The sequence below is a fragment of the Thalassophryne amazonica genome, chromosome 7, assembly GCF_902500255.1.
Source record: "Thalassophryne amazonica chromosome 7, fThaAma1.1, whole genome shotgun sequence".
Classification (NCBI taxonomy): domain Eukaryota; kingdom Metazoa; phylum Chordata; class Actinopteri; order Batrachoidiformes; family Batrachoididae; genus Thalassophryne; species Thalassophryne amazonica.
Window position 1 is genome coordinate 60,226,032 of NC_047109.1, and position 24,488 is coordinate 60,250,519.

The 24,488-nt window shown below is 42.8% G+C and overlaps 1 protein-coding gene across 1 annotated transcript in view; it reads right to left on the reverse strand.

Annotated features, from left to right (window-relative positions):
* Positions 1-527: 527 nt before the first annotated feature.
* The window catches only part of efhb (EF-hand domain family, member B), a 41,995-nt gene continuing 18,034 nt past the window's right edge, over positions 528-24,488 (reverse strand). The window contains exons 10-13 of the mRNA XM_034173632.1: positions 22,565-22,765; positions 19,174-19,188; positions 17,232-17,413; positions 528-1,390 (exon numbers count right to left, since the gene is read on the reverse strand). Of these exons, the coding sequence (XP_034029523.1) occupies positions 1,244-1,390; positions 17,232-17,413; positions 19,174-19,188; positions 22,565-22,765 (545 nt within the window). The 3' untranslated portion in view covers positions 528-1,243. The remainder of the gene's footprint in view (positions 1,391-17,231; positions 17,414-19,173; positions 19,189-22,564; positions 22,766-24,488) is intronic.

Sequence of the window (24,488 nt, forward strand, 5' to 3'; positions counted from 1 at the left end):
CAGTGTAATGTGCTGAAAAAGTGCTAAGTCCACCTCTCTTGCCATTTCTCTGGTAGTCAGACGACATCCTGGATCAACACAGCCTTCACTCTGGAAATGATCTGGCCGTTTCAGCCTGTCGATGGCCGCTCGAAGCGCGGCGCGCCCATAGCCGCTCTGGGCCGTCTTTAATCCAGTTGTAATGCTCCTTAATCTGCGTGATGCCAATAAGATCTTCACCAAAAGCCATCTGAATTTTCTGAATGGTTTCCACCTGGCTGTCTCTCAGTTTATGAAAAAATTTTGATGCAGCAAAGCGGCAGTCGCTCAGCCATTTTACTGACAATGAAAATCCGCCGAGGGGGCTGGACCACTCCTCCCACAAAGCGTGCTCACAGGCGAATGACGCCACTGACAGGCGTGAAAAAACTCACGCATGCGCACGAAGGTTCAAGCTTGGCTGATGCAATCACACGTGATTCAAATCCATATGGTTTTTGCAAAAAATAAAAAGGTCGGATAGTTTTATAACAGACCTCGTACTTATCATTACCTGTCTCCAACTGTCTCTCACACCTAACAACACTGCCATTCTTGTTCATGCACTGGCTACATCCTATATTTATTACTGGTGAGTGCAACAGCTTTGAAGGAGGTTGTATATTAATACTATTGTACATGTCATATATGTTACCTGAACCAGTAGATCTGTGTGTGTCCGTGTCTAACAGAGAGAGAGAGAGAGAGAGAGAGAGAGAGAGAGAGCTCAGTCATTCACTCCAGCTAAGTTTTCCGCATATAATTGCTATAATACATTGTCATATGATAAGCAGTGTGTGCATGTGTTGAGTACCTGCTTATGTATGCGTGTCTACGTTTTGCTCTCTTTATATAGTCTTAGACAACTCTGGACTCATGAGTTTTGGTCATCCAAGGCAGGGGTCTCCAACCCTACTACTGGAAATCACCTGCCTTGTATGTTTTCCAAGTCTCCTTACTCCACCTACAGCAAATTGCCTCATTCAGATGTGCTCAGTCAGTCAAGAGCTGGGAAACACCAGAATTAATCATTTGTCAGGTGTGAGTAGTGCACGAAGATGGGGGCTCTGTCCCAATTCAAAGCTGTAATCTCCCAAGGCTGCATTCGCTGACCTCATGTGTCGTAAGTGGCACAACAGCTACTGCACAACCATAAAAAACTAAAAGTTAATGCTATTAAATATTTATCTAAAATTGCAGCAATTTTATGGAGCACCTTTGCTCATTAAATTGCCATCATTTCCTTGAGAACATTGCGGAAATCCTCCACAGAAACTTCTCCAGTTGGATTCCTCATGGTTGCCAGTTTCCAGGCTTCCTCAAATGCCTCTTCAGAAACATTCATGCCCACATTCCTGAATATCTCTAAAATCTGTGAAACAAAGGACAAGAAGGGGAAATAACTGTTCAAATCTTTTACAACAGATTATACAGTGCATCCAGAAGGGTTTTCACAGTGCTTCACTTTTTCCACATTTTGTTATGTTATAGCCTTATTCCAAGATGGAATAAATTCATTTTTCCCACTGAAAATTCAACTCAATACACCCCATAATAACATGAAAAAGATTTTTTTTTTTTTTTTGCAAATTTATTAAAAATAAAAAAATTAAGACATCACATGTACATAAGTATTCGCACCCTTTTCTCAAGCTCCCTCAGGCTGGATGGGGAGCGTTGGTGCACAGCCATTTTCTGTTCTCTCCAGAGATGTTAAATTAGATTCAGGTCTGGGCTCTGGCTGGGTCACTCAAGAACATTCACAGAGTTGTCCTGAAGCCACTGCTTTGATATCTTGGCTATGTGCTTAGGGTCATTGTCCTGCTGAAACATGAACTGTAGCCCCAGTGTGAGGTCAAGAGTGCTCTGGAGCAGATTTTCATCCAGGATGTCTCTATACATTACTGCACTCATTTTCTCCTCAATCCTGCCACTGAAAAACATCCCCACAGCATGATGTTGCCACCACCATTGTTGTGCTGCCTCGGTCTGCTCTCTCTCCCTCCCTTCCTATCTCTTCCAGGAGCCATGTCACGGAGCTGATTGGTCTCACCTGTCCTTCAGCAGCAGCAGCTGTACGAGGTCTGTTAGAAAACTATCCGACCTTTTTATTTTTTGCAAAAACCATATGGATTTGAATCACGTGTGATTGCATCAGCCAAGCTTGAACCTTCGTGCGCATGCATGAGTTTTTTCACGCCTGTCGGTTGCGTCATTCGCCTGTGAGCAGGCTTTGAGTGAGCACTGGTCCAGCCCCCTCGTCAGATTTTTATTGCGAGTAAAATGTCTGAACGATTTGGAGCTTTGCTGCATCAAATTTTTCCAGAAACTGTGAGAGACAGCCAGGTGGACACCATTCGGAAAATTCAGATGGCTTTCAGGGACGATTTTATGGGGATCAAACATGTTACAGCCGGTTTAAAGACCACCCACAGTGGCTGAGAGCGCGCTGCACTCCGAGCGGTGATCGACAGGCTGAAATGACCAGATCATTTCCAAAGTGAAGGCTGTGTTGATCCGGGACATCGTGTGACTACCACAGAAATGGCAGAAGACGTGGACATCAGACTTTTTCGGCACATTCCATTGTTACAGGAGTTTTTGTCATGGAAAGAGGAGCGGAGGAATGCGCCACAGAGACGCGAATGGTGCGGGACAAAAGCGCCTCTGTGTTGGTCTCACAGGACAGCTTTCAGATGGCTTCCGGTGGCTTTTCAGTCGTATGACTATCCGAGAAATTGTGGATGAGCTGGACATGCCAGAACATGTCCTGTGAGGCTTCATCACGGCGTTGCTTTGCGCCATGCGGCTCCGTCCCGACGCGCAAATTCCTCCGCACGTCTTTCTCAATGTGCTGAAAAAGTGCCGATGTCACCGTCTTCTGCAATTTCTCTGGAGTCAGACGACGTCCCGGATCAACACAGTGTTCAGTTTGGAAATGAACAGCACATTCCACTGTTACAGGAGTTTTTGTCATGGAAAGAGGAGCGGAGGAATTCGTGCGTCAGGACGGAGCCACATGGCGTAAAGCAACGCCATGATGAAGCCTCACAGGACATGTTCTGGCATGTCCAGCTCATCCACAATTTCTCGGATAGTCACACGACTGAAAAGCCACCCCGAAAGCCGTCTGAAAGCCATCTGAAAGCTGTCCTGTGAGACCAACACGGAGGTGCTTTTGTCCTGCGCCATTTGCGGCTCTGTGGCGCATTCCTCCGCTCCTCTTTCCATGACAAAAACTCCTGTAACAGTGGAATGTGCCAAAAAAGTGCTGATGTCCACGTCTTCTGCCATTTCTGTGGTAGTCACACAATGTCCCGGATCAACACAGCCTTCACTTTGGAAATGATCTGGTCGTTTCAGCCTGTCGATCGCCGCTTGGAGCGCGGCGCGCTCTCAGCCACTGTGGGCGGTCTTTAAACCGGCTGTAACACTCCTTAATCTGTGTGATCCCCATAAAATCGTCCCTGAAAGCCATTTGAATTTTCCGAATGGTGTCTACCTGGCTGTCTCTCACAGTTTCTGGAAAAATTTGATGCAGCAAAGCTCCAAATCGTTCAGACATTTTACTCGCAATAAAAATCCGATGAGGGGGCTGGACCAGTGCTCACTCAAAGCCTGCTCACAGGCGAATGAAGCAACCGACAGGCATGAAAAAACTCACGCATGCGCACGAAGGTTCAAGCTTGGCTGATGCAATCACACGTGATTCAAATCCATATGGTTTTTGCAAAAAATAAAAAGGTTGGATAGTTTTCTAACAGACCTCGTATATTAACTCCGGCACTTCCACTCCACAGATGCCAGAATCTCAGTTATTCCTGTGGCTATCTGGTCTCAGTTCGTGTTCTCTGTCTATTCCTGGCTCCTTGTTCATTGACTCTTTTGTAACTTTGTATTTTGCTCCTTCTCAGATCACTTGCCAACAATCAGATCTGTCATGGCCGCCTGGCCCTGTCCTTCAGTTTTTGGAACGGGGGTCTTTAGTTTTCTGCTCGGGAACGGCTGCCCTCACTGTTGGCACCAGTGGACATCTCAGCCCTCCAGTGCCTACTTCACAACTGGCACATTCATTCATCTATTTAATTACAATAAATTGTTAGTCCTCTTCCATGTGCCTGCTTACTGCAAACTGGGTCCTATTTGTATCTCTAGGTGTTTCACCACAACAACCATACTTCACTGTAGGTGCCTGGTTTCCTGCAAACATGACACCTGGCATTCACACCAGAGTTCAACCTTTGTCTTATCAGAATTTTGTTTCTTATGGTCTGAGAGTCCTTCAGATGCCTTTTGGCAAACTCCAAGTGGGCTGCTATGTGCCTTTTAGAAAGGAGTCACTTCCGTCTGGACACTCTACCATACAGGCCTGATTGGTGGATTCTTGCAGAGATGGTTGTTCTTCTGGGAGGCTCTCCTTTCTCCACAGAGGAATGCTGGAGTTTTGACAGAGTGACCACTGGGTTCCAGTTCACCTCCCTGTCTAAGGTCCTTCTCCCCCGATTGCTCAGTTTAGATGAGCGACCAGCTCTAGGAATTGTCCAACATGTCTTCCAATTGATGATGGAGGCCATTGTGCTCACTGGGACTTTCAAAGCAGCAGAAATGTTTCTGCCATAAATACGCACCAAACATTATGTGCATTAAAAGCGTTACATTTGATCGAGTCACTCTTTTTAAGTCTGCTACAGAGTAGTACCTTAAAATCCTAAACTCTGTGGCCAAGCAATGATGTTGATGTGCGTGCAACCCTTTTAAAGTTCTCCATCCCGTCTTTATGCAATTTAACGGAGGAACTGTGGATTTTCTGGATTAATTTGTTCCTCAATGAGCTCCACTTCTTTATACAATCATAAACCTCCAAACCAATGGTACGGTAGGTGCAATTTCCCACCATGACCTGCGGATCATTTCAGTGTCTCCATGTTGTAAAGTTGGTCATATTTGCAGACTTTCTGCCAAATTTGTTTGATCCATGATCAAAATGTAATCGGCAGGTGCACTGCAAAAGCTACAGTAAACAAAAATGTAAACACAACACTTTTTTGCTCCAATTTTTCATGAGCTGAACTCAAACATTTAGCACATTTTCCATATACACAAAAGACCTCTCAAATATTGTTCATAAATCTGTCTAAATCTGTGTTACTGAGCACTTCTCCTTGCCGAGATATCCACCCCACCTCACAGGCATATCAAGATGCTGATTAGACAGCATAATTACTGCACAGGTGTGCCTTAGGCTGGCTGCAATAAAAGGCCACTCTGCAATGTTCAATTTTATCACACAGCACAATGCCACAGATGTCGCAGGTTTTGAGGGAGCGTGCAACTGGCATGCTGACTGTAGGAATGTCCACCAGAGCTGTTGCTTGCGAATTGAATGTTCATTTCTCTACCATAAGCCATCTCCAAAGGCAGTAGAGAAGCTTCAATCTTTGACTGGACTGGGTTGCTTGATGCGAGGACGTTTCGCTTCAAATCGCAGAAGCTTCCTCAGCTAAAATTCTTGCTCTGGTAGTCTGACTTCTGTCTGACCCTTGTAGAGAAGAACAAACAGAAGCCACAAAAGCTGGAGTTTTAAACCTAACCAGACCCCTCCTACCAAGAGGCAGACTTGGCTAATGACTAAACAATTACTTTAATTAGCACCTATTGTACTCTTGTTAGCACCCTCCTAATGACAGGGTAGCTGTCCCTCCTAACGATGGGACTGACATCTCTCCTGATGACGTGAATGACTCATTACCATGAACAAAAGACAGAAACTGCTTTGACCTGAGTACCCCATTGTAAACAGGGGACAAACTGTGTCTCAGACCCCATCCCCGGTTAAGGCTGGGTTTCAACTGTTTCACACAGAATGCCTCCTTCACCCCCTCTCAAACCATTTCTTCTCTCTGGCTAAGATTTTAACTTCCTTGTCCTCAAACGTGTGGTTAGTGTCTTTAAGGTGGAGATGAACTGCAGACTGAGGTCCACTGGCGCCCTCTCTGTGGTGCTGGTATAGCCTTTTGTGTAACGGTTGCTTAGTCTCACCTATGTAGTGTGTGTTACAGTTTTCCTGACATCTGATAGAATACACTACATTGCTCTGTTTTTAACTAGGGATCCTGTCTTTAGGGTGAACTAATTTCTGTCTCAAGGTGTTAACAGGTTTAAAGTAAACTGGGATTTTGTGCTGTCTGAAGATCCTCTGTAGTTTTTCCCCTACTCCTGCTAAATAAGGGAGAGACACTCCTTTTCTTCTTGTCTCCATCTCCTGTCTGTCTGGTCTCTTTGTTCTCTGGGACTTCTGCACTTTATCCAGGGACCTTCGTGGGTACCCACATACTGTGAGGGCTTTCCGGACAAGTTGTTGGTCTTTAGCCTTCCCTCTGTAGTTGTGGGCACCTGTAGGGCTTTGTGTTGACGAGTCCTGATCACCCCAAGCTTGTATTCAAGGGGGTGGTTTGAGCCAAAGAGCAGATATTGGTCAGTGTGAGTGGGTTTTCTGTAAACCCTTGTCTGGAGCTGCCTCTCCAAAGGCATTTCAGAGAATATGGGAGTACATCCAAATGGCCTCACAACTGCAGACCATGTGTAACCACACCAGCCCAGGACCTCCACATCCAGCATGTTCACCTCCAAGAACGTCTGAGACCAGCCACCCTGACAGCTACTGCAAGAATCAGTTTGCAGAACCAAAGAATTTCTGCAAAGATAACCATCTCAGGGAAGCTGATCTGCATGCTCGTCATCCTCATCGGGGTCTTGATCTGACTGCAGTTCGTCATCATAACCAATTTGAGTGGGCAAATGCTCACATTTGATGGCGTCTGGCTGCTGATCAACTCTATGTGAAGGAGATGTGTTGCACCGCGTGAGGCAAATGGTGGTCACACCAGATACTGACTGGTTTTTCTGACCCCTACAGACCCCCCCCAAATAAAGCAAAACCACACATATCAGAGTGGCCTTTTACTGTGGCCAGCCTAAGACACACTTATGCAATAATCATGCTGTCTAATCAGCATTTTGATATGCCATACTTATGAGATGGGATGGATTATCTCTGCAAAGGAGAAGTGCTCACTAACAGATTTAGACAGATTTGTGAACAACATCTGAGAGAAATAAGTCTTTTGTGTGTATAGAAAATGCTGATTTCAGCTCATGAAAAACGGGAGCGAAAACAAAAGTGTTGTGTTTATATTTTTGTTCAGTTTATGAAAATATGACAGGAAAGGAAGGAGAGAAAACGTAAAACTGACCAATCACAGCCCTTGCGGCCTCCATCATTAAAGCTACTGCATGTCATGCTACGGGAAGGGTATGCACCACGCAGATGGCTCTGATTTTTTTTGTTGTTATTTATATATATATATAATTTTTATTAAGAAAGAGCAGGTATAAAATTACAACGCATATACAAGGATGCATTCCCTTTCTCTTTTTTAAAGAAGAGACCAGAGAGTGTGCTCAGTATCCCTCCAGGTGAGTCCAGGTCCCTTCACACCAACAGAAGACAATATTGCAGACCAGCAGCTCATCACACATTCGAGATCAGAAACCAGGGATCAAAAAGGGAGAAATCCAAGAAGAGAGAACATGTTTCACATGGTGAATTGTAAACAATCTTGTTCTCAAACATACAACCCAACATGCCTTTACGCAATTCAAAACTTAAGTAAACTATATACAAGTACAACAAATGGGGTGCTCTGCCAAGCACTGTCGCCATGAGAAAAAAATTGTAATAATACACTTTTTGGTGGGTTATAGTACCAATGTGTTCAGACAAAATCTGCTCTCATAGGGGTTATGAATTCAAGCCAATTCTTACAAATATGGTAGAATGAGGCCTTCTGATTTTTCAGTAGAGAAGTCAGTTTCTCTATCTTGAAAATTTCCAGGATGATGCCCACCCAATCCTCCAGTATAGGAGGATTTGGACTTAGCCATTTCCTGGTAATAGATTTTTTACTTGCCACCAGAAGAATTTGCAGTAATTTTATATCTCTTCTTGTTTTTATAAATGGAGTGTACCCCAAGTAAAGGGATTCAAAACCTAAAGGTATTTGAATATTAAAAACTTTACTTAAGGAGTCACTGACCTCTCTCTAAAATAAGTTCAACTTGTGACACTCCCAAAAAATATGGCAGTAATTAGCGACTGTTGAACCACACTGTCTCTAACAAGTCATGTTAGTGAGTTTTTATTTCTCCTGGCACAGTGACGTATTCGTAGAGCTGCTCATTGCAGCGTTGTTTCATTTAAATACGCCCAAAATACGCACGTACTCAGCCTTTAACATTGTTCGTTCATACTTGCAGCTGCGTGTGTTCGCATGTTAATGTGTGCACACAGTCGCGTGTGCCATGCTGCACCAGTTTCAGTGCTATTTTCTGTCTCTGTGGAAGTGTGCTCTGTTCTCTACTGCATGGTGTGGTGTGGCTCAAAAACAGTCATTTAACATTATTATTATTATTATTTATTTTTTTATGCAGCGAGTGCGTGTTTATTTTAGAGTCACAGCTCTTTTCAGCTTTGATCAGACTGATCGATCAGAGCGTTTGATGAGCGCACCGACATGCAGCGAGTGCGCATTTATTTTAAAGAGTCACAGCTCTGATTAGACACACACACAGAGAGACAGAGAGTGAGGGAGGGAGAGCGCGCGCATGCGAGAGAGCGCTTTTATTTTATTTTATTTTAAGGAGTCTGATAGAGGAGAGAGAGTGGTCCTCATATAATTAGTCCAATATGATAAAGCGAAGCAACGATCTTGCAGTATTTATAACTCCAGAAGAACAACAGGGAGATGTGAAATGGCGTACAGTACTGTGTTGAAGCATGGGCGGGCACACAATAGTGGACAGTAGCACGGCGCTGCATGGACTCGCGTGAAGGCTCCATGCTGTGCTGTACGCAGAAGAAAATTAAACAGGTTTAATTTCTGCCGTCCTACGCGCGTAGCCCTCAACATACTGCTGCGTATTGAGAAAAAACTCCTCGTGAAGTGGGCGGAGAGCTGCTCATTACAGTGTAGATGATATGCTGCAATGAGCAGCTCTACGAATACGCCACTGTGACAGGGGCTTTCCTCATAGCCAGGATCTCCAGGCGGTAGTCATGGTCAAAGTTAATCTTGTTATTCAACATGAACCCCCGCTTTTGCCATGCTAATCTGAGCACTTCTTCTTTAGCATAAGAATAGTGTAGCATAAGAATTTCACCAGGATTGACCGTGGCTGAGCACCGTCAGGAGGGAGGGGTGCTAATGCTCTGTGCGCTCGCTGAATCTGTAATGCTGTGGATGCGGGGAGGTCGATGTTTTCTCTGATTAACTTCTCCACAAAGTAACTCATGGACTGTGATCCAGCTTCTGTTCCCTCAGGGACCCTGTAAATCCTCAGCGTCTCCCTCCTCGAGTAAGCCTCCAGAGAAGTCAATCTAGACTTGCATCACGAGCATCTCAGCTATTACTTCCTCCGACTCTTGAAGTTTATCTTTGTGTTCAGCCACCCTGTTTTCCACTTCCTCAATTTTTGTGTTTGTTTTGGTCAATTCACCTTTTAGGTCAGTCAATTGTTGATTTTTGTCATTTCTGAAGTCCTGCAACTCTTTACCGACACCTCTTAACTCCTTCAGAATGAGAGTAAGGTCCGCCGGCTCCCCTTCCAACTCCGTAACGCCGTCATCGTGGCTAGGCGAGGGATCGAGAGCTAGCCGTGTCAGGTCCAGGGGAGCTAGCATTAGCCACTTCAGTTAGCTGCAATTCATCGGCATCACTTACACGCGGCCTGACTTTCTGCTTTTCCTTCTTTTTGATAGACAACATCTTCGCCCCTTAACTACACTTTGCTACTCAGTTCGCTTTTTAATTTTCTATTTTGGGGCACATTTATTTCTACTCGTCGGGAGCCTCTTCCCTAAGCCGCCATCCCCTCTCGACCCGGAACAGGAAGTGAGAGGACTCTGATTTAAAGCAGTTGTCTTTGGTTCACCACACCCGCACAGCAAATTTTGCAGAGTAAAATGCACTCTACAGGGACTACATTTGGTCCCACTCCAACAATAGTTAAATAAACTCTATTAAAGTGTGAAACCAGCTCTATCATCTTGTCAAATCAAGCTTTTCAACTGTAATAAAAGTCATTCCCACATGAAAGAGTTGATATACCCCTGGATATCTTCCCCCTGGAGGGGGAAGTTGTCACAGGATATCTTACCCCCAAACCATGGATATCTTCCCCACCATCCCCTGCAAAGCAGGTCTACTGCAGTATTATCATCCATTTCATCCTATCCAGATTTATATATGGCTGACAGAGTGGAATACAACATTATCCTCCATTTTGAAGTGACTGACCCCTTTTTGTGTAAATTCTCTCAATTCACATCTATAATTTCTTCCCTGGTTATGTATTAATTAACCTTCCCACTTATAACGCAAGCAAATTTGCTGATAATCGGCACAGATATTCAGTATTTTTGCAGATATCGATATACCATTTAGTTTATTTTTGGAGTGCTGCATGTCATGACTCACTGGTCACAAAGTTCTGTCTTCATGCCAGTCAGCGACTTTAACGTTCTGTGAGGCCACAGTGCTCTGCAATGGCAGCTCAGAGGGGAGCAGAGGACAGCTGAAAACAGCTTCTCTGTCCGCCTGAGTGAAAGAAAAGAAAAAATGCCATAAAAATCCTTAATTAAATAATCCAGAGCTCCTCCTGTGTTCAGAAATTAACAGTTTATTTTACAGTTTAAAGGCTTTGTGTTTCCAAAAAGCTCCAAGTGTGCTCAAAGGATAGAAAATACATCAAATCAAATCAAATCAATTTTATTTATATAGTGCCAAATCACAACAAACAGTCGCCCCAAGGCGCTTTATATTGTAAGGCAAAAGCCATACAATAATTACAGAAAAAACCCAACGGTCAAAACGACCCCCTATGAGCAAGCACTTGGCGACAGTGGGAAGGAAAACTCCCTTTTAACAGGAAGAAACCTCCAGCAGAACCAGGCTCAGGGAGGAACAGTCTTCTGCTGGGAATGGTTGGGGCTGAGGGGAGAGAATCAAGAAAAAGACATGATGTGGAAGAGAGCAGAGATCAATCACCAATGATTAAAAGCAGAGTGGTGCATACAGAGCAAAAAGAGGTGAATAAAAAGAAACACTGGGTGCATCATGGGAAACTCCCCAGCAGTCTAAGTCTATAGCAGCATAACTTAAGCCGTGGTCACAACCCGCTGTACTTGCACGTGCGTGCAGTCTACTTGCAAAAACGTGGGCTATTACTATTGAATTAACCAAATCCGTACATAGGCAGTACGGATTTGGAGGCCGACAGACTTGCATGCACAACGCAGCTTCTCACTTGAACTTGGACTTTATTTCCAAATGTCAGCAACACACACTCCACAGCTTCAGTCTGATAACTAGCTTTAACTTTTCGAGGCAAGCAAACACTCATACAACTGACCGCTGCAGGCTGGACATGCTCATGCATTGCCAACGCCGAAAAACACCTGCCGCTCCGGTCCCACTCATAAAAAAAGAAAAGCGACCCCCCCCCCCCCCCCCGCCCCAACACACCCACACACACACACACACATACACACTGCATTATTGTCATCTCTCTTTATCGTTATGCTCCTAGAGACGTGCGTTGAACGTACTCCCTCCCTCCTCTTGCTACTGCCTCCGTACGTTTTCACAAAAACGTAGTGGCCGTGGCATCCGCGGAAAACATACGGCGAAAAAAAACGCACGGTGGGTTGTGACCGGGGCTTAAGGGATGATTCAGGGTCACCTGATCCAGCCCTAACTATAAGCTTTTTCAAAAAGGAAAGTTTTAAGCTTAAGCTTAAAAGTAGAGAGGGTGTCTGTCTCCCTAATCCGAACTGGGAGCTGGTTCCACAGGAGAGGAGCCTGAAAGCTGACGGCTCTGCCTCCCATTCTACTCTTACAAACCCTAGGAACTACAAGTAAGCCTGCAGTCTGAGAGCAAAGCGCTCTATTGGGGTGATATGGTACTATGAGGTCCCTAAGATAAGATGGGACCTGATTATTCAAAACCTAAAAAAATAGCAAATACTGTGTGAGCGAGGGGAGGGAGAGTGTGTGTGTGTTTGTGTGTGTGAGGGGGGCTTCATTCATTTTCATATGAAAAGTAAATAATTTTCACTGGAACTGTTTATAAACTGTACAAACTGTTTACTGTTGTGATCTTTTGTAAACAGATTTAGTGCTTAAACGCTTGTTAAAAAGCAGCAGTGCAACTTAACGATTTTCGGGCCCGGTCACACGGCACATGACGATAGCTGAACGAAAGAAAAAAGTCACAAAGTCACAAATTGTCAAGAAAAGGTGGACAAATGATCCTGCACTTCTCCCATCCCCGAAAAGCCTGTGAATCAATAGCGCATAAAGGAACAAAACAAAACCGAGACTAACAAAAGAAAAACGAAGCGAATGTCGACCTTAACTCTTTAAACAAAATCAAAAAGAAACAATCTTTATGACGTGACTTGACAGTGAGTACGAGACCGAGTGCCAGCTTGTGCTCGTGTCTGCAACACCTACAGGTGCGGGATCTGGTTGTCTTGAAAACAGGTTTGTCTTCACAACAACGTGTGCGCACACGGAGGCCAGCCACAAATGGCTGGACGTGCGTAAATAGTTAAAGTAGTTGATAAAATGTTGCTTGTCATTTTAATTGGTCACTGGATCCTTGATCTCTGGACATAAATAAAAATAAATAAAATCTGTGGTTTTTGTCAAAAGCATTTCCTTTCAGACAATTTGGCATGAATGTCTGAACCGTTTTGATCGATTGCAGTTTGTTTGTATTACAATGTTTGGAAAGAGGTGTCATTTGATTTAAATGGTGTTTCGCTTTGAATTTATTAATTCCGACTGGACTCTATCGTTCTAACTTGACTTGGCAGAGAGCCGCGCAGCGTTTGGAGCTGTGTGAACAGAACGGAGGACGATTCTCATTTCTTTCTTGCAACAAAAGAGGAGTCCCAGTTAGTGACTTTAATCCGCACAAATGTGACTTACAATTGACATATTCTGAAAGGGATGAAAGTGATGAAAACAAAAAAAGCTGTAACCCAAAGTTACCCCCAACATCACCCGCACAAAAACCTTTGAATTCTAGAAGTTCTGAAATGCAATCTGGTACTATTCCAGACAATAAACTGCAGTGAGTGCAGCATCCATTTTGGTGAGAAAAAAACAAACTTTCCTTATTCAAATTCATTCCAGTAGTATTCTGCTCTTACTAGGATGCGGCAGTTTTCTAGCTTGGCAGATAGTTCTGGAGGAAATCACACTGTTACGTCTCAAGAAATTAACAAATTGAAAATATGGTTTGACTGAAACAAACTGTCATTAAACTTAAATAAAACAGGGATGAAGTGGAGGTGTAAGAGTCACTAGGTGTTCACAGGAAAGTTATTTATTTCTATATGTATTTATTTATTTTCATTGTTAGTTGGTTTTATCTTTTCTGTTGTGTTTTGTTTCATCAGGTTCTTTTTGTCTCTCTAAAATTGTATTGTAGCAATATTAGTTATTATGAGTTATTATTAATATTATTGTTGTTGTTATTATTATTCATATATGAATAAAAATAAATTAAAAATTGCAATTTGACTCTTTTATGACAACGAACGCTGAGCCATTAATTATTATACAGAAAACAAATGCACACAAACATGCTGAGATGCGAACAGCTTAATGCTAACTTTAACATTGAAAACGCCATAGACATGCTAACGAGTTAGCATTGTTCTGTTTTTAAGTTATAAAATATATCTAACAACTGTTTCAGAAGACCATAACAGGTCAGTTTAACATAAAAAAAGGTAATTATTACTCACAGACATATGCTCATTAGATAAAGCAAAATAAAACAATGAATCAACAAAGCAGCAGATCAAAGTAAGCTTCAATCTGTGAATCATTGCTTCGATTGGTTCAAGGTTCAAAGCAAAGCCGTGCTGCAGAAAAGTTAATTACAGACCCGCTGCAGGCTCTGTAATCAATGTAGAGAAACTATCATTTTCCAGGAGTGTCAAATCCGGCTTCAGAAATGAAAAACCCTCCCATGTGTTGCTTCTACCTGTGCACCTAAAACAGGTGATCTCAATAATTAGCTGATCCACCTGCCTGAAGAGCTGAACAAATTACAATCAGCTGGTTTATTGGGAAGATGGAGCAAATATGTGGCTGGAATTTTAGTTTCTGAAGCTGGATTTGACACCTCTGTCATTTTCCTGACAAACACCCCCAAAAACAACGGCCACTCTGAAGGACTGATAAGGGAATCGTTAAGCAAAAAGGTTATTGATGTCAGTGGATCAAATCATTTCTTAACGATACCCGAAAAGAAACGGTTCTCGATACCCATCCCTAGTAAATTTACATTTACAGTCAGTGTCAAGGTGATAAATTGCAAGACACAGCTCTCTGCCTCACTGGATGAAATATACTGTGTCAATTTTGAAGAAGAGAGCACATTTTATGTCCATGAAATATTAATGTGTTTTTAACTTTTCCAACACGATTTATGATGTAGCATAACATAAAATTTACATGAAATATAAACTATGCATCATATTTAAGTTAAACTGCCACAAGTTGTATCTTTTACAGTCAATCACAAAACATTATAAGTCTTGAAGTACTTTAATTTATTCTGCCCACCGATATGTGTGACAGGTCCATCATATCAACCCAATGGCCCCTGACTTCAAGCACTGATTGGCTGTTAGCCCATACCACTCTTTTAAAATATGAACCGCCGCTTTCTGGTTTGTAACAAAGTGCCTCCCACAGCACTATTTGATTTGCTAGATGTCACAAGTTCAGCCTATCAGTGCTGAAGGCTGCTGTCCCACAGAATGACACAGAAGAAGATAGCAGTGTAGTGTGCAGACTGGAGCTGTGTCACTCCATTTATTTATTTGTTCAACTTCATAATAATATTATTTATAGCTCCTTGCACTTTTTGTGTGAAGGTCATGTTGAAAGGTTCTGTGATTTAAACATATGCTGCAAAACATTTTAAAGAAAGTTTTGTGTTAAGAGTGTGTTATACAAAATTTTGACACCTTTTTGACACTTTTTACTGGAGGCAAATATTGGCCTCAAATATTGGTAATGGCCTCCAATGCTGGTCAATAATCAGTGTCGGTCCATAAAAATCCATATCAGTCGACTGCTACAATTTATATATTCTTTAATGCTGGGGTGCTCAACCTGTTCTACGTTAAGGCCTGCCAATTCATAACTTGTAATGAGCTGGGGCTCATTAAAAAAAAGATTTCCAGTTTTTAGGCTAATGCTGCATTTACACATAACGACAGCAAGTCACGAATGCCACAAAGTATACATTCTTGGCTGCTGAGCACGAATGTAAAAATTCGGGCGTCAGGTGTCCTCAGGAATGACTGCAACCTGTTACCACGCTTTCCGATTAATGGTACGTGTTGCTGGAGAATTATCATGAACCATTACGGACGGACGAGAATAATGTTCCGTGTTTTTGCACGCTGTTATGTGCAATAGCACGCATCATTACTGTCACATTGTGAATGAGGCGAATTGTCTCCACACACACATCCATACTCATCCTACCATCAGTTGCTGAACAATTCATATCGCTCCAGTTTGCTTCTCAAAATCTAGATTAATCCACAGCAGAACTTTGTGACTGCATGCTTAGTTGGGCTCTGTGCCATGGATTGGCGCAGAAAAGAAGAGGAGACTGAGAGAGCCAGATGTATGGCACCACGCAGCTCTCGTTTCGCTCGTTTTCCCAAACATCAGGCACATGCAACAGGTGGAACACTTGCAGGAGCAAGCTGAGGAGCACTGGAACGAGACTTTTAGCCGAACTGGCATCATTATCCATCTTCAGCATACTGCAGCAATGAAGCTGAATGCGGTACAGCAGGGTTTAATAATAATAATAACAATAATAATACATTTTATTTGTATTGCACCTTACATTTCAAAGAAATCTCAAAGTGCTATAGCAAGGATTTAAAAACAGATAAAAAAAAACAGATTTAATTGTGGGTTTAATTGTGTGCACATCAGAGAAGAACGCTGTCACGCTCTATTAAGGATAATCACTAATGACATTCGTGGAAGATTTTTTGACAGCCAAAAACATGCTCCACGAAAATCATGAATATCACGCACCAACACACACTATTAAGAAACCTATTCAGATGCATTAGGTCACATTAGGAATGTCAGGAATGGCCAAGAAAGATGCAAATATGACATTCGTAATGCCTCTTGCCTATGTGTAAATGCAGCATAATCCATTCTGTTCTAATTGTAAAGTGTGTTAAAGAAAGCAGCATCATTCCTTGTTATATATGGGAGTTCAGGAATTAAAAAACTACAGTAAATACAAACTGTAATCTGGACTGCATTTTCACAGAACATTAGTATTTTTAGGTAAAACAATAATACTATTTTTTTCTTTATGAAATTTTCTATTTCTCTCCATCTATCCCCATCTATCTTTATCCCGGCTTCAGTGAGCAAAAGTCCTACCATGTATTGCTGCTACCTGTGCACCTAAAACAGGTGATTTCACCTGCCTAAAGAGTTGAACCAAGTAGAATCAGCTGGTTTAGTGGGTGGATGGAATAAATATGTGGTAGGGCTTTCACTCAGTGAAGCTGGGTTTAACCATCTCTGCTTACATCACAACACAGAATTTTAGCATGTCAAACAGACAGTCTCAAATTGATGATGGTTGAAGTCAAATGAATCATGTAATATTTATTCAATAGTTGCTGTTGTTTCTAAGTTTTTATATGATGTTTAAAACATTGAGGATCTATGAACTAGCTGTGGATCAAAGATTGTCTATAACAGGGACTGAAATGAGAGGTGACACTGTGGTTTCAGAAAGTGGTCAAATGAAGTCTCTGTGACATTCAATCGCTGATCTATTAATAGAAACATGACATAAAAAGAGATGTCCCTGCGCCTTAATCAACCCCAGAGGGTTAAAAAGGACTCTTATCAGTAAGCATGATGTAATCAGTTGCATGCCTCAAAGAGCCTGTATCATCCAACATCATCTTGGGTGACATTAACGTATGAGTTGGTAGTGCTGCTGTGACCGACATCCAAATTGATTAAAAGTGTAGTTTGTGATTTTCGTGGACTATAGCTTGTCATGTTTCATACCTCCTTCTTGTTGCGCAGACAGAACAAGTGTTCGTCATGAACACCCCACTGAGCATAAACTGAAGGGTACAGAAGCTTTGCTGCTGTGGATGTATCACCATAGTTGGTAGTGTTACCGAATCTCTTAATCTGTGGAACCGGCAAGTCAGTGCGTACAGAGGGAATCCCACAGGTACGGCTGCCTACAGAAACAAACATTAGGAGATGAGAAATCATTTTATAGTAGATGAAGTGTATGTCTGAATGAAGTTTGAAACAAACATACTGAAATTTTCAACAGTTTTTATGTTAAAGGCACATCTAAAAATGTAGATGCAAACCTGTTCCCACACAGCAACCCTGCTTTCACGGCCTGTGTAAGTGTAGGTTCCTCTATGTGACTGAGTCCAATTTAAACTATTATCACTCCAGCAAAGTAAAAGGTAAAATATATATTTGTACCTCATCATGATGCTCAAGCAGGTGCACACTTGCTGTGTTGCACCAATGCACTTTGCACTTATGTCACTAAACAAGAATGCATGTTGTGTTAATAGCAAAATTTTGTTGCACTACTAATCATAGTGCTGAAACATTTCAAAATGCAGAAAACATAGCTAGCATGCAGCATCTGTTTTTCTTTTAAGCATGCAGTTTCATTTAAATTGCACTTTGGTTTCACATGCTGTGTGCACAGTGCATGCACTTCAACATGGTTAATGCATAATAACAGCAGAGATTTTCACCAAGGCGCAACAAGTGTTATGCCGTGTAACTGTCTTGTTTGTTTTTTTAGATTCTGAAGTAAAAACTGTGTTCAGATGTAGCCAGAACTTGTCAGGTTGTGCTTCTTGTTATGTGATGTGTTGCATTTATCATAGTCCAAAGTCAGGTGGTTTTTCTGTTTAAACACACAGTCCTGCTTTCAGCACGTGCAGCTGGTCTGCTTCCGATCAGATTTGGAGCAGAGTGGTTGCAATGAAGCTGTGTGGAAAACACAATTAAGGCAATAATTCTTATTAAAGCAAAATGTATCAAACTACTTCAAACACAAAGCAGAAGAAATGGTCCAATAAAGGTAGGTCAGGTCAGCTCAAGGTGCATGCCCTGTTACTGCAAGTCACTGTATCCACCATACTATGGAATTACCTTTTTCCCTGGGTAACATCCAACCTGACAGACAACTGGCCCATCTCCACCCGAGGCCATCCTTTCAAAGTTACATTTAAAGGAAAAGAAAACCCACTAATAAAATACAGCTGGGAAGATACAACCCCAATTCCAATGAAGTTGGGACTTTGTGTAAAATGTAAATAAAAACAGAATACAATGATTTGCAAATCCTTTTCAACCTATATTCAATTGAATACACCATAAAGACAAGAATTTAATGGTCAAACTGATAAACTTTATTGTTTTGGTCATTTTGAAATGGATGCCTGCAACACATTTCAAAAAACCTGGGACAGTGGTATGTTTACCACTGTGTTACATCACCTTTCCTTCTAACAACACTCAATAAGCATTTGGGAACTGAGGACACTAATTGCTGAAGTTTTGTAGGTGTAATTCTTTCCCATTCTTGCTTGGTGTACGACTTCAGTTGTTCAACAGTCCGGGGTCTCGGTTGTCATATTTTGCGCTTCATAATGCGCCACACATTTTCAGTGGGTGACAGGTCTGGACTGCAGGCAGGCCAGTCTAGTACCTGCACTCTTTTACTACGAAGCCACACTGTTGTAACATGTGCAGAATGTGGCTTGGCATTGTCTTACTGAAATAAACTGGGACATCCCTGAAAAAGACATTGCTTGAATGGCAGCATGTGTTGCTCCAAAACCTGGATGGACCATTCAGCATTGATGGTGTCATCAGAGATATGTAAGTTGCCCATGGCATGGGCACTAATACACCCCCATACCATCACAGATGCTGGCTTTTGAACTTTGCACTGGTAAAGAACTGGATGGTCTTTTGCCTCTTTTGTCTGGAGGACATGACATCCATGATTTCCAAAAGCAATTTGAAATGTAGATTTATCAGATCACAGCACACTTTTCCACTTTGCGTCTGTCCATTTCAAATAAGCTTGGGCCCAGAGAAGGCGGTGGTGTTTCTGGAAGTTGTTGATGTATGGCTTTGCATGGTAGAGTTTTAACTTGCACTTGTAGATGTAGCGACGAACTGTCTTAACTGACAATGGTTTTCTGAAGTGTTCCTGAGCCCAAGCGGTAAGATCCTTTACACAATGATATTCGTTTTTAATGCAGTGCCGTCTGAGGGATCGAAGGTCATGGGCATTCAATATTGGTTTTCAGCCTTGCCGCTTACGTGTAGAAAGTTCTCCAGATTCTCTGATATTATGGACTGTAGATGCTGGAATCCCTAAATTCTTTGCAATTGAACATTGAGAAAAACTGTTCTTAAACTGTTGGACTATTTTTTCACGTAGCTGTTCACAAAGTGGTGATCCACACCCCATCTTTGCTTGTGAATGGCTGAGCCTTTTGGGGATGCTCCTTTTATACCCAATCATGACACTCACCTGTTTCCAATTAACCTGTTCACCTGTGGAATGTTCCAAACAGGTGCTCTTTAAGCATTCATCAACTTTCCCAGTCTTTTGTTGCCACTGTCCCAGGTTTTTTGAAATGTGTTGCAGGCATCCATTTCAAAATGAGCAAATATGTTGGGAAAGTGTAGGAACACGGACCCACAACAGGGGGCGCAAATGAACGGACAATGGAGAAAGTCAAATCACAAAGTTTTACTGTTGTGAATTCACACAACAAACACAACAGATTACAAATACAGCAGTAACCGAATTCCAATGGTGTCGTGTGGGCAGGCTCGACGATAGGAGACGTCTGTCCGAGTCGAACCGGAACCACCCGATTTCCTCTGCCACCGAACCCCGGGGATACTGGAGCCGCCAAGTCCCGAACCCCAGGTGGCCACTGCCTCCGCTCGTCGGATCCGGTACTGCTGGCAAGGAACAGAAACAGTCAGGTGTGGGTGCGGCTGCACCCAGCAACACACAGGGTGGAAACACCACCTCCACCTCTTGTCAGGAAAATACTGGTGAGTGCAGGAGTGTGAGTACTTATCCAAGAAGTCCAATACAATCTCCCGCTGTACTACTCACTATCTGCTATCCAACACACAAGCAACAAAGTATTATCGTCAAGAACACAATTGGCTGAGTACGTTACCTCCTTAGTAGAGCGATATCTCGGCAATGAGGTGGAGATGCCGTCCTGCTGATATACCTCCCTGTTGATTGATATCAGCTGTCTCAGGTGATGGGTGACAGCTGTCACCCTGGCTGCTCCTGTGAGGCGGCAGCGCCCTCCGGTGCCTGGAGCCCGCACTCCAGGCAGGGCGCCCTCTGGTGGTGGTGGGCCAGCAGTACCTCCTCTTCAGCGGCCCACACAACAAAATATTTGCACAAAAACAAAAAAGTCTGTCAGTTTTAACATTAAATATCTTGTCTTTGTGGTGTATTCAATTGAATATTGCTTGAAGAGGATTTGCAAATCACTATATTCTGTTTTTATTTACATTTCACACAATGTCCCAAGTTCACTGGAATTGGGGTTGTAGACTGTGGTATGAACTAACATTTGATACGTATCAATGAAAATAAGGAGCCCTTACAACTGAAATATCCACTTCGAAAGTCTGCATTTAAGCATAATTCGACAATTTCATAAATGCCACCATTGACACAATTTTAACCAATCAGAAAAAAAACCCGGATCGCTTGCGGCACTGCTGTGACGTAGTGTAAGCACAGAAAAGCTACAGATGGCGAACAGCGCTGATGTAAAAGTCCTCTCTCCCTCTCTCTGTCTCTCTCTTCACTCCACATCCCACACCTGCCTCGTGTCTTTGTCTCTCACACTTTGATTCTGTCTGCTTTGTATTTTTATTCATTCCCGCTCTTGCACCTGCTCACGGATCTTTGTATCTGACATCACTCCACTTTGTGCACTCCCTCCCCCACTGTCTTGCCTATGTATACTTTGTTCACTAGTCACGCCCCTTTCTAGATTATTCCTCACGTGCACCAAATTAACACCTGCTTCACATCACCCTGATTTGTTTGCTGCTTAGTTAAACCATCACAGTCTCACAGCTCAACGCCAGTTTGTTGTTGCTCTTAGCACACATTTCAGCCTTTTTGTATTCAGTCCTGATTTGTCTTGCCGTGTACCAGTATCTTGCCCCGTGTTTCTCGACCACGCTTTTTGCCTCAGCCCTGACGTCCGTGTTTGCTCATGCCTCCGACCCCTGCCTGGATATGACTGCGTTTCTGCCTTACCCTGTCTGTACCTCTGCTCCGCTGCCTGACAACCTGTGTACCGAACCTCAGCCTGGAATAAACACAACAACTACTTTTACTCCAAAGTCTGGTCTGGGGAGTTTGCATTGTAGGTCCACCCTCTCCAGGTGCCGGGGTTCCGCCCGGCCTGACGGGTATTTTTTTTTTGGGGGAAAATCCATGTTCTGCAGCACAGACCATTTGAACCTGAGAGCCAGGCGGAAATTTGCCGTTACGGTGGATTAAAACTCTTCTCTGGTGCGGGCTCGGGGAAGAAACACCTTCAGCGCAGAAATCCCCCTCCCCCTGCTGTTCAGCAGGAAACAGAGCAGAGAGCAGGCAGCAGGCAGCACTGGAGAGGTTTCACAGATGTGGTTTCTCTCCAGTGTCAGAAAATCCAGTAGGTTAGATCGGGAAATTCCGATGTGACGTCACACATCTCTGTTATAGCAGCCGGCATGACGGCCTGCTGGTGGCTTTAGACCAGCAATACAAAAATACTCTTAACTTTAACATAAATGATCACACATGCTCAAAGCTTTTCATATGGGCTATCAATATTATAATGTACCAACCCAATCATAAATTATCAGTGGGTTTTCTTTTCCTTTAACTTAATATTCTATTTAATAAAGACAACTACAGCTGTATCCCCCCCCAACACACACACACACACACACACACACACACACACACACACACACACACACACACACACACACACACACACACACACACACACACACACACACACATACAAAAGAAAAAATGTATTGGACATGTGTATGTGTCTGAGGAGATCCAATTATTGTCTTCATGTGTTCCCATTTTAATAATTTCAACTGTGCAAGCCATGTCATTGGCTCCTGTAGAACATGTGAGTGAAGTGATGACACCACACCAAAACAATTCTGCATGTTTCAGTCTAGATTACTAATATGTGGGATTTACAGTTTGTGTGCATGTGTCCATATTTGTTCCTGGCACACCAAATCAGTCTCTTTCTTACTTGGCACGTGTGGCTCTGCACCGACAGCCGCAATGACTGAGGAGGTGTTGAAGTAGTCTGGAACTGTCTGGGGCCGCCTCAGGGTCTTAGCTGTCTTCAGCAGACTGCCGGGCTTTACAGGTTCCATGTCTTCAGGCTGAATTAAGGCCTCAGAAAGAGGAGGCTGTGTCAATTCTGATGCAGGCTTCTCTGTGTTGGGGGCAGCTATGCTGTTCTTACATTCTGTATGAGAGTAGAACACCAAGTGTTGATGATGACATGCAGTCCTAGTCAGAATTACTGAAAACCCCTACAGTTAAAGTACAGAAATTAAAATATGTTCAGAAATAAATGCACATCAACCAATTTTGTATAAAAGCAAGCACTTAATAAGTGCCTGAGGCTACTGAAAAACAGTAACAAAACAGTATGCACTAATACAGTGAAAAAAGACTAAAATATATGCAAGGCGTTATTGGCACAGTGAATCACTTTTACAGCTTCTGTAGTGTTGTTCAAACAAGTCAGAGGATGGATGCATGAACATTTCAAAGTCACTAAGCATGTCTTGGACTTCAACTACATCCATCATTAAGAAATACACACTGTATGGTAATGTATATCTGGACTAGACAGTTATCAAAACTTGAGTGAAGAACAAAGGGGCTGTATTGTCATTGTACATACGATCCCATGAAATGTGCATTTAACCCATCTTAATTACAGTTAAACAATCCAACCACTAGGAGCGGTGGGCAGCCACAATTGGGTGCCTTTTGACCAACTCCAGATGTAGATGATGCCATGGTCAGGAAAAGAGCAGACCCTCATGAGCATGTTTTTAATAGTGGGAGGAAGCCAGAGTAACAGGAGGAAGCCAAGCAGCAACACTCGGTTTTGGTTTCAATAGATTGTTTCTTCATCCATGACAACTTTATAAGGGATTAAATTTTTTTTCCTAAACTCTTAGTTTAAGACATTTTAATTAATAAAATTCTGTATATTTGTGGGTGTGGTTCTTTTGAGTGACAGTGGCTCTGTCCAGCGACTCCTCCTCTCGTAGTCTCCCACCAAAACAGAGTGACTCGCTTTTGTGTCTATTTGGAGTATTTTATTGCAAACACCTGCAATAATACAGCTTGTTGTGCGGTGAATCATCCTACCAGATTATCTAAGATGTTCCTGTTGAAATATTCATGCTGAATGTAACGCTTGTCTTATTTAATATTGTATGCTAACGGTGTTAGCACTTTTAGCAGCTGTCAGTAGGTCTACTTAATGCACGATCACTGAGGAAATATGCCACAAATAACTTTTACTGTCCACACCAAAGCAAACCATTATGAGAACCACCTCGCACTCCCTAAAATATGAATTAATAAACACCCAAACCAAGATTAGCTGTTGGATGGTGGTTCGGAATCAAAGAAAGGAACGTGTTCAGGCTTTTTTCATCACACACAGAGCCACCCATGCTCCACTCCTTTTATGCATGAATGAGTTCATCATGAATCAGTGTGGCCGTGGCTCTCAAGATTGCGATGCTCAGACAAGGGGGTCATTTCGGCTGTTCCAGTGTCAGGGTCTCAGCACTCTCGTAGACTGAGTGATCTCTAAGCCAGTCTGTGTATGTGCGAACCCGGTGTTATAGACTGATCGGTCCCCCTGCTTTCACTGCGCATGCGTCATGTCAGAGCGGCAGCAGTGATGAACAGATTGTCGCCTCGTTTCTACTTAAAACTGACTTTAGAATGATTTAAGAGGTTTTACTTTGTCATCTGATGGTTAATAATAGCATTATTCCCTTTGATCGGTAGAGAGTCTGACTCATACAGTCAATCTCAGACACGCTGGTGTCGTGCTCTGATCGGTCCCCCATGCTGAATTTATGTGGAAATGATTGTTGTACAAAAGCTTCAGAGATCTGTCTCTGAGATACATGATGACTGGAGTGCAGTTTTAAGCA